The 10,296-nt window shown below is 45.9% G+C and overlaps 1 protein-coding gene across 1 annotated transcript in view; it reads right to left on the bottom strand.

Annotated features, from left to right (window-relative positions):
- The window catches only part of CFAP299 (cilia and flagella associated protein 299), a 244,017-nt gene extending 243,865 nt beyond the window's left edge, over positions 1-152 (bottom strand). Inside the window, exon 1 of the mRNA XM_026081628.1 lies at positions 60-152. Coding sequence (XP_025937413.1) covers positions 60-152 — 93 coding nt within the window. The remainder of the gene's footprint in view (positions 1-59) is intronic.
- Positions 153-10,296: the final 10,144 nt, after the last annotated feature.

Below are 10,296 nucleotides of genomic sequence, written 5' to 3'. Positions count from 1 at the left end.
CCTCACCGGGGGAGGCTGGGGGACCGGCAGGGTGTTTCCTCCCCAGTCTCCGCGCTGACCTCCAGGTAAAACAGGTCCTGCGCCGTCACCTGCGACTCCAGGTACTCTTCGTAGGTGCCGAAACGCTCCGCCGGGGACTGAGCCGCCGCCATCCTGCCGCCCACCCGCGCGCGTCCTTAGCAACGGCCGCGAGAGGGGAGGGAGGGAGAAGGGAGCACGTGGCCCTCCCAATGGTTCTAGCGGCACGCGCCTCCCGCGCCAACCAATCAGCGCGCGCGGTGCGGCAGGAGGCGGGAAGGGCGGCGGCGCGCGGCACGGGCGCCCGCCCCGCCCGGCCGTTAGCGCCTTTTCCTGAGGTGTTTTAGCGGCGGTTGGTCCCCTCTGGGCCACCGCGAGATGCGTTAGCCCCTGCTCCTCTGAAAAAACTTTTTTTTGMGAGCGTTTTCTTTTTTGTTTGTTTGTTTGCATTTATTGTATAAATGCTGGTCATCAAATAGCGGTGAAAAGTTAAAAAAAATGCAAATACTGAGGCCTGGCAGGAGCCTGCTCCCATGCCTACGTGTGATGTCATGTATGGAGGCAGGGACCAAAAGGCTGGGTGTTAGTTGTGAGGGGGGGAAATATCACTGATGAACAGTTGCAAAGGTTACTGTAAGAAGATATGCCTCCATCTGGCATTTTTAACAAGGTCCAGCGTGGAAACACTGTGTAAAGAATGACAACGGACAAATGAAAAAATGAAGTTAGCCCCTCTTCAGCAGCCCAGCATAAACAGAAACAACAAGCTGCAGGAAGATAATGGCTAAAACATCTTTTTCCCGTCTTTCCGAGAGACTTCTATTATTAGTAACAGAATTTGCAATTCTTCATKAGTACAACCACAGTTCATATTTCAGTGCAAGTGTAGATTAATTGTCCCCGGAAGTACCTCAGCGAGTGGCTGAGAGCTCTGTGTCTGAGCCATCTCCCAGGGCACCATAGCATTTATCATCAAAATTGTTGTCTTTCAGTTAGCTCTTCCCTGGAGAAAACCAGAGGTAACGGTGCAGCTGCAGCCTTCCAATAGCCATGGCAAATGCAAAAGCAAAAGCAAATTGGAAAACCAATTAATCCTTTATCCTCCTTTTCTTCCTCCCCATCAATACAAGCACTTGCAGCCTTCACTTTAAACTTCCATAGGACCAGCACACTTTACTTCATAAGCTTAAAAAACAGAAATAAAATTAAAAAAAATTAAAAGATGCAGTTGCCTCATTTTAGGCCACTATTCTAAGTGCAAACATTTTGGCTGTCCTACTTTTGAGAGGTGAAAATGAAATCATTTAGTCTTCAGCACTCCCGGTTCCTCTCGCAGAAACAGATAATGCAGCCCTTTTTGAAGGCAGACAATAGCAACTCCTGTGTGTAGATGAGTGCAGAAACAGCTCCTGAACCCACTTCAGTGGAGCTCTATCAATGGGTATCAGGCAGGGATCTGGTCTGTGAAATGCTGGGACTGAATTGTGAGTAATTGAAGGGGGAGGAGCACTGTATTATGAAAGAAAATATTTATTTAGATTTAGAAGATGATGTAGCCCTGCAGGGGTGCCTGGTAGAGGCAAAAAAAAAAAGTGAAGAGACTCAGGCAAAGGAATTGTCACACTAATTTTTGAACCTCAGCAGTCCTGGGGGAGTGAAGAGTTTCACATTAGGCATTTCACCAATAGATCCTTTTAGGAACAGATATAATTGTCAGCCCAGATGATGTCCTTTTCTTTCAAGACGAACATGAAAAGACCTGACAGTCTGGAAGAGTGTGTGAAGCATAACCTGCTATGGCCTCTTCCTGGACCATTTTTTTCCTGCAAGCAGACAACACTGAAAACTTTTCCACACCAAGAACAAGGTGAATTGCAAAAAGCTCCTGTCAAGCTGGAAAAGGCAGGTAACAAGCTTCAGATCCCAAATCCGCCTCATCCTCACCAAGAGCCTTTGCCATCATCAGGGAAGGTGGCTGAGGTGGGAAATGTTTTTTTCAGTTCAGAATTTTAAAAACATGAGGTCTGCAACTGAACCCAAACCCCAAGCCTTCTTCATTTTGCATGAAAACAATGAAAGATTCAAAGTACTACAGAAACAGGAAATGTGGTACATGCACAGCATCTCATTTATACATTCCTCAAGTACAGTGCCAATTTGGAGAACTGACATATCTCTTTGAATTCCCCAGCGCCTCAAAGCTATTCAATGCAAAGCTTCAAACTTACTTCCTTCCTTCTCCAGCCATCTCACCTCGATCTTCACAGATGTCTACGCACCATGTTCTTCCTACCTCCTCAATACAGCACAGCTCTGGTGATGATAACAGGGAAAAACTCAGCTGCTGGAAAGGCACCAGTTTGCTCCATGCTGCACCTCCTGCCACAGTCTGCACGGCACCCAACAGCTCACAGAGGATTTGCTTGAACATGGCTTGCAGTTTTTGTTGTGAACTACTGCACAAGTGTGGGATCCAGCTCTTAATTCCACACATACTTGTGCCTACTTTGAAGTCTATAATTGTTTGGAAAAGAATTTATAAACTCCCTTTGTTTGTTTTCCAGCTTTGTTTCCAGTTTTGTTTTATGTCATTTCACTGCAACCACAATATTACCTCAGAGATGGTAGGTTTAAAAAAAAAAAAAAAAGCAAGCTAATAACCCCAGGCTAATGTCCAAATTCTTTAAATATGAAGTGTTTGAAGCAGTGTTCCCCCCATTGGATAATAAATTCAATTTGCAATTATTCCCTTAGGGGAGGTAACATGTTAACAGCACACCCTGTGGCTGACACCAGCTCTACATGCTTATAGGTATTAATGGACAAGTAAGCTGGTTGGGTAAAACATCAGCTTTATAGTGCAAAAAGGGAGYGAGATAATTCTTGGAGAATTAAAGATGAAATTTGTGTCAACATCTCCCAACTTTGTGATTTTAAGTGAACTTGAGACCTTGAGTCTCTCCCCATGTACAAAGACTCGGGCATTGATTCAGGGAAGTATTACATCTACAAAGACTGAGGTAAGAGATGATTCTAAACGCAAATTGAAGGGGCAGGGAGTTAGATATGAAGACCTGCAGACAAGAAGTTCAGAGGCAAGCAAGAGGCATAAAGCCTTGTGTCCATCAGCATATCCTACAAATGGTTAACTTTATACATCTGTTTGAAGGGGGGGAGGGGACGACTCAGGAAGTCTGGCTTCCATTTCACAGGGCTGTTGAGATGTTGCCCACTGCGATGCTTATATCAGACCCACTGTGAAGCTGATCATTGATTAAAATTGAATCATGGGCTTCTGGTCTGTCACTGAAGGAAATCCAGCAGTCTGTCCTGATTACACGTTAATGAAAAAACATTCATTCTGCTTCACTTGCCTGGCAAAACAAGAAACAAAAACAAAAACACCCCACACCACGGCTCCTGTCTCGCTTCTCACAGCTGGCTGGGTAGACCCAGCCATAACCCCAAAAGGCAATGCAAACTTCCACGGCAGGGCAGGAGGGGCACCCCAAGCTGAAGCCCTAACCCTTGCCCAGGACACCAAATCCCCAAGTTCAGCCTGCACTTTGCAATATAGGCACCTCAAAAAGAGGCGTACCAAAGCCCCCTTCCTCCAGRGAGCACCTTCACCCCACTGGAAGCACCCCGCAGCCCTACCTGAAGTCCCAGCCACACACTCAGGCCTGTCCACAGAGTCCAGGAATGATTTTTAATCAGCCACTTGAGGAGCGGCCAGCTTGTCTCCTGCTGAGCTCTAAGTGGGTGGGAGGGCATCTGCTGCTTGCAGAGGACAACAGCACATGACCCTGTGCAGCCACAGAGACCACCCCACCATGCGGGACCTGACCCACTCCTGTACCAGGGGTGGAAGATGAGCCAGAAGAGTCTTCTTTTACTCAATGAAGCAACCCTCAAGTCATAGCTAGGGTCCAAACTGTGGCTTGGCAGCCAGAGCTTTTCTGTCTAGCTCCTGGCCAAAAGTTTCCCAAATCTTTTTACTCCTGCAACCAATTGCTCTATCTTTAAATCCAAAATAACAGCTTTTTCTGTCTTCTATTCTGTTTTGTTTGCTTAAGCAGCAGCCCTTTTTAGGACAGAGCCACTCCTCACTATGCACATGTAATCATCTGCTTCAAGGGAGCTGTGACTGGGTTTTGACTGCAGATTGGTACCTTAATAAAAATAATAAGCACCCAGACTTCTTATTAACTTATGTAGCACCCACCATTTAATATTCATACAGTGTTAATCAAATATGGGCTCAGCAGGTTTTTACTCCATGCACAACAAGATTTAATGGCAATAGGAAGAGCTTCTGTGTAAGATAAGTACAAAAACCTGTTTAAGATTCTAGCAATTAGTCCTGTTGATTTTGAAGTCCAAATTGTAAATCCATTCAAATGAAATACGAGAGGTTGACATAATAATTTATGTCTTTGGACTAGGAAGCAGGAGTTTGTGCCTTTTTTCTTTTCCTGGACTGTCATAGCAATTTTTCCTCCCTTAAGTCAAAATACCAAGCATACCGTTTCCAAAGCTGATTTCATAACAGTAATACTCTGAACATTAGGGAAGCCTATGTTCTGCAAACAAGCATGAAATAAGAAGAGAAACATTGCAGCATTTCATACCTTCTCTGAAAAATCCTTCTTTGCTGAGGTGCAGTAGAGACTCCCCCTTTCCTTTGAAACAGGGGCGCAAAACAGTATGCATACTTTCTTAGCTGTTTTTTGAGCTTCTCATCATGTTCAGAAAGCAAATGGCAAGTCCAGTGTGACCTCCATTCTGCTGGCAAACAAACAAACAAAAAAAGCCCAAAATGTTTAACAGCTGTAAATAAAAGTAAAGTGACACTGACCACACTTTTGAAATACAAGAAATATAATGCAGTAAGAAAGTCAACCTGATTGCTTAAAAGTCTCTCAAATTATCTACAGCCATGAATTCCCCATCAAGGGGTTAAGCAAATGTTTGTGTCTCATCTTAAACTCATTCCCATTTCAGGGTTTATAGGTTTCCTCGCATCTTCTCCAACCATTAAAATATCAAGCCACCAGAACATTTTCACTTTCTTCTTTGGTTCCTTGATTGTTGTGATCCCCTCTAAATCAGAACTATGACACTATTTTTAACTCAATGTAAGATACTTACCCAATTTCTTCATACCATCAGTCTTCTTATATTAAGCAAACCTATTTTATATCAGCGGTGAAGTACGACCAGAAGGGAACATGAAAGATTTAAGTCCTACTTGATTTACAGTGATCTAAATTAGCCTTTCCTCTGATGTTGTCACCAAGCTGCTGTTTGTCATAGTATGTAGCTCTTAACTCTAACAGTTATATTGTAATAATTACTGTAATAACAAAGTAACAAATACCAACTGGGGGTTCAGCAGTGCCAGGTGATTTGCTTTAAGGGCTAACACATTAGTTGTGTGTGATGGATCAGCTTGTTGTTACATGGCAAGGGAAGGAAGGGAAAAGGACTACTTTAATCCCAAGAGAGAGAAGTTGAAGGATGGGCTGAGGCAAGGAATAGCACATTAAAAACAGATGCTCTACATGGCAAAGGGTTAGGAGCTAATGGTTTTAGGAAAGGCTGGAGACATCACTGAGAGGCTTCCTGGGGAAATGCAGCTGCCCTGCACCCGAGAAGCATGTTGCTGCAGCAGTGAGGCAAGTCACCATCTCCTCTGAGGCAGCCCAAATGCTGATGACAGCTTGAAAACAGGGACTGCCAAGGCAAAGGGAGCCTGCATTTAAGGGCAAAAGCAACGTGCTAACAAACACAGCATACCTACTGGCAGGGCTGCCTCTTTCCCTTGGTGCAGGGTGRTGGTACAGGTACAGCATACCTCATGCTGAGGGGGACAAGGCATTTCCCTTGGCTGTGGTGCATGCATCTGCTGGTACCAGAGCTTTCCAGGCACCTGAGAAAGTCCAAACATTCAGATGCATTCGTACACATAAATATAGGTGCTCTTTCCTCATCCAAGAAACAAAGGAAGCAGCATAGTAGGCAAATAGTCCTCATAACCCCAACAGAGGCAGAGGACAAAGACCATGAGACCATCCAATACTGCAGAGTGGAGAAGTCATCTTTCCCAGTATCAGCGCCGGAGGGAGATAGCAGCGGTTCCCAGGTCTTCTCCCCAGAGAGGCAGCAACAGCCCCATGTTGACCACTATCCAACCTTTCAAATTCTCCCACTGTTATCAGACCCCAGCCTGAGTGGTGTCTGGCCATCTGAGCCTTGCAGGCTTCTTTTATCCTGGCCGCAAGCCTGTGCCCAATAATGAAGTGATGGAGATGGCCTGGCTGCAGTGGTACCGTTCCACTTTCTTCCTGAAGCACGCCAGGAAAACCAGGTTGCAAAGCCAGGCCACACTCAGCTGCAGCAAACCTCAGCGATGGCACTTGTCCATCTCAGTTCCCACTGCCTCAGGTGCTGCGCCAGACTGTCAGCTGCCCTTTGGCCTCCCTCACCTTGTAGCCGCCCCAGATATCCCCCACCTTTTACCAGAGAGGAGGCCATCCTGCTCTTCACTTCCTCATTCCCACACAGCTCCTTTGCTGTCCCCCTGGCAGCTCCCTCTCCTTTTCTTGCCCTCAGTCCTCCTTATTTTATCCTCTTTATTTTATTGCTAGCTGGCTATTGGCTTGTTGGTGCTTACCCTTCCAGCCTGACTGGAGGATCCAGCAAGATAGAAACCCAAAGTACAACATAAGCATTTAATCAATGGCCGTCACAGCATGACTATTTTGCGTTGAAATGGCAGGAGGCCTTCAGAGCCGTGCTGTGCCCCCAGATGCACACTGCTTCCCTCTCGCCTGCACAAGACCRGGCTGAAGGCCCTTATCGCCCCTCCTGATGAACGATAGGGATAATGACTTAACCAAAATGTCAGAAGCAGAAGGGAAAAAAAAGAGTTGCTGAGTGTTCATCTGCCCCCCAACCCCCTTGGTGGTCTCAGCTCTTGAAGAAATGCCTTCACTGGTGCAGGTGGGGTGAGACCATGGGCAGTTACCAGTGAATACCTGAGCAGCGAGTGTGTGGGCAGGTTGCAGAAGATACCGTGAGTGCCGTGGCTCCAGGAAGCACCCTGTGCCCTACGGCATTTGCCAAGGAGAAAAGAAGGTGAGAAAAGACCAAAAGGAGCAGGGATGGGAGAAAATCAGTGGCAGCAAAGATGAGCTGAGGGCCAGAAGAGTGCAAGGCTCACTAGGAGCACGTGTTGGGCGTTGCTCTGATGTTTGAGGCGCTAGCTGGTGTTTCATATGCCACTTCTCACATTGTACCTCCAAGGCAATCACAGGTCCAAACGCTGAGGTTCTCTGATCCTCTTTCCCTCATGGAAAGCCCAAGCCTCTCCATCGCTCCATGGTTCACAGGCTCAAAAGGCACCCAAATAGCTCTGCTGAGCACTCTGATCCCAGGCACGGAGGGGATGAAGACAGTGGGTTTAGTCTGGGAGCTTCAGGCAGGCCCCCCCCACACACACTCCTCACATTAATAGTCTCAAGCGGTATAATCTACGAGCCGAATTGGTGTGGTGGTGCCACGATACTGCCCACAGCAGAGATGTTCGCCAGGGCTCAGCTCCATGTCACATCAGCATCTTTTACCTGCTTCTTCTGTTCATAGCTGTGGTTTTGCAGCGTGTTTTCGGGGTGATCCCTGAGAAGCTTGTCAGAAACCCCTCTCAACTGGCGAAGGGCCCCAGCATAGCTCGCCCTAYGGGAGATGGGCTAGAAGAAGCAAAATTCCCTGTGATCCCATACCAACTCCTGCCTGCTCCTCAGGCAGATTCCTCATCTGCTCTGAAAGACTTCGCAGGTTTTATTTAAACACTTCCAATAATTCCAATAAAATCYCACCTGCAGTCTCCCTTGAACCCCAGACTAACGGGACAACAGCAACGATGACAGTCAGTCATTGTCTATTAAAAACAAAACCGTAAACTCTATGGGATTTAAATGCACGAGAAGGAAGCCTCCTGGAAGGTAAAACACTGCTAGGAAAACATGGGTTTAATTGTTCCCTGGAGAAAAAAAGCAGCGTTGTGCTGCTTCCACAGCTGAATTTCACCTGAGTGTGCTGAAACCTGGTAACAGAAATAACAGAAATTACAGCTCCTTTCTGATGGGGATAGCTGCGCACTGGTGCTTTCCGGGCTTCCCAGAATTTGAGCTCTCTTGCCACTCGACTGCAAGCGTGATGCTGCCCCAAGAACAGCGCAATCTTTATTTTCACATAGTCGCTATAGCAAACATTCGACGCCGCAGTTACGGCTCTGTTGCAGAGCGCTTTTTGCCAAGGAATGCACCAGTCAAAGCGATTTTTGTCATATAGGCTGGTTATTGGCAAGAGGTTTTTTTCTAAAAAAAACAAAAAAAAACCCCCAAAACTCCACTCTTTCGCCTTTTTTTAGTGGAAATAATGCCAGCGAGGTAAGGACACGTTCTTCACTATTGTTTTAGCTGCAAAGGGAGGTCTTGTTAGAGACACCAGGCATAACTCTCTGCATGTTGTGTGCCCCAGCCACTTAGGGCTGAGGAAGGCGCTGTATTGCGCGTCTTCTGCAAATGTTTTCATTCAATTAGTTAATTTAGGTGGCCCTATGCTTCACTGAGCATTAATTACACCTAATTGTGCCTGGCTGCAAAACTGCTGATAAGAAGCCTTATTTGAATTTTTTAAATCTGTAGTTGGGCTTTCACAGTTGAAATTGCTGGGCACTGGTGTGCATAATACACCATTGTTCTGCTCTAACTTTGCTGTTGTTAATCAAGTCCAAACAACTGCACAGGATAAGTGATTGGGAGGTTTGTTGCAGCGCAAAATATGTGGAGCATGTAATACAAAGGGAGCATGTGCACTAATTTTGCTTCACTCCATCCTGTCAATGATATCGTGTCTGCCAAAGCCTCTTACAAAAACATGTGTAGTGGCTAATTTAGCAATGTTCATTTTTCACATTCGGGGAAGAAACCTAGGACAGCAGACAGACAACAAGAGATTACACAACCATGTTTTAAAATGAAACACGACTGTATTTTATTCCGGCGTCACCATCCATTCCAGTACGTATAGCGTATGCCCTTCCGCAAAATCATTTACTTCCCCATATTAAAAACAGAAACTTTCTGAGTGTGCTCAGTTTCCCCACCAAATGGCATGGATACATCCGTGCAGAGGCCATTCAGGATGATGATGGGTGCAAAACGATGCTTTAAATGGAAATAACCATTTGTAGGGTTATCAAATTTTGGTAAAACGCTAGACAGCGCTGCCTGCCTTTATTATTGCTGATCTGCAACTAAAATTCTAGCGCAGCTAATTTAAGTATGGATACTACTATTGCAAGCCAGGCTAGACTTCTATTAAGGCTTAACTGGTGAGTTTTGACTCTACTATTTTCTTTACATACCTAACACAGCTAAATGCTGATAAAAACTTTATATGTTTAATTACTTCATAGATAACAACACAGCTGAAAAACTATTCAACAGTAAAAGCTATACGACTATCTCAGTGGGAAAAAATACTTCCAAGATTCAAGTAGCTACAACATTGTTTATTGCCATCTTGCCACGTTTACTATAAAACTTTTTTTTTCTCCATAAGAAGTGTATTATGAATGCTGATGCAATAAAAAATAAATAAATCCTGTAAACCATAGGAACTAATGCACCACAGAGCTACCCCTGTGCTGGGTGATAACAAGCCCAAAAYGCCTCCGGTGTAAATCCGTGGCACTCCATCCGGAGCTGGGATTAGGGTCAATTGCRGCAGCGTCCCGACGGCCCTCCAGTCCCGGCACCATGGTGGGACCCTTTCGCTTTGGGGCAGGCACCTCAGGAGAGCTTTTATTTCCCTGGTGCAGCAACCACAGCCACGTTCGATACCACACTGTGGCCCCGCAGGCTGTCACTTGATACACCAACTCGCCTCCCTCCGTTTCTCCTGTAGAGCAGCTCCCTCCCTGCGGACTGATAATAGCAGGAATGCTACAGGGTCATGACAGAGGTATTTTAAACACAGATTCCCAGGGACACTTTGATGGACGGAGTAAGACTTACTCTTCCAGCTGTTCAAGAAAGAGTAGGAGAGACAAGACGAGGGTCAGGGTTGCTTGTCTTGGAAAAATTCCCCTCCCCAAACTTGAAACCTCTGAGAAAAAAAAAAAAGCAACAGAAAAAGTATTGCCAAAGAGGATTAGAGCCCCCACCCCCACCACCCAGTGTCACCAGCAAGGTGAATGTGTTGGACTTG

This window comes from Apteryx rowi, unplaced genomic scaffold, assembly GCF_003343035.1.
Source record: "Apteryx rowi isolate R43461 unplaced genomic scaffold, aptRow1 scaffold_557, whole genome shotgun sequence".
Lineage (NCBI taxonomy): Eukaryota > Metazoa > Chordata > Aves > Apterygiformes > Apterygidae > Apteryx > Apteryx rowi.
The sequence above is the reverse complement of the archived record's forward strand: the minus strand, read 5'-3'. Positions and strand labels throughout refer to the sequence as shown.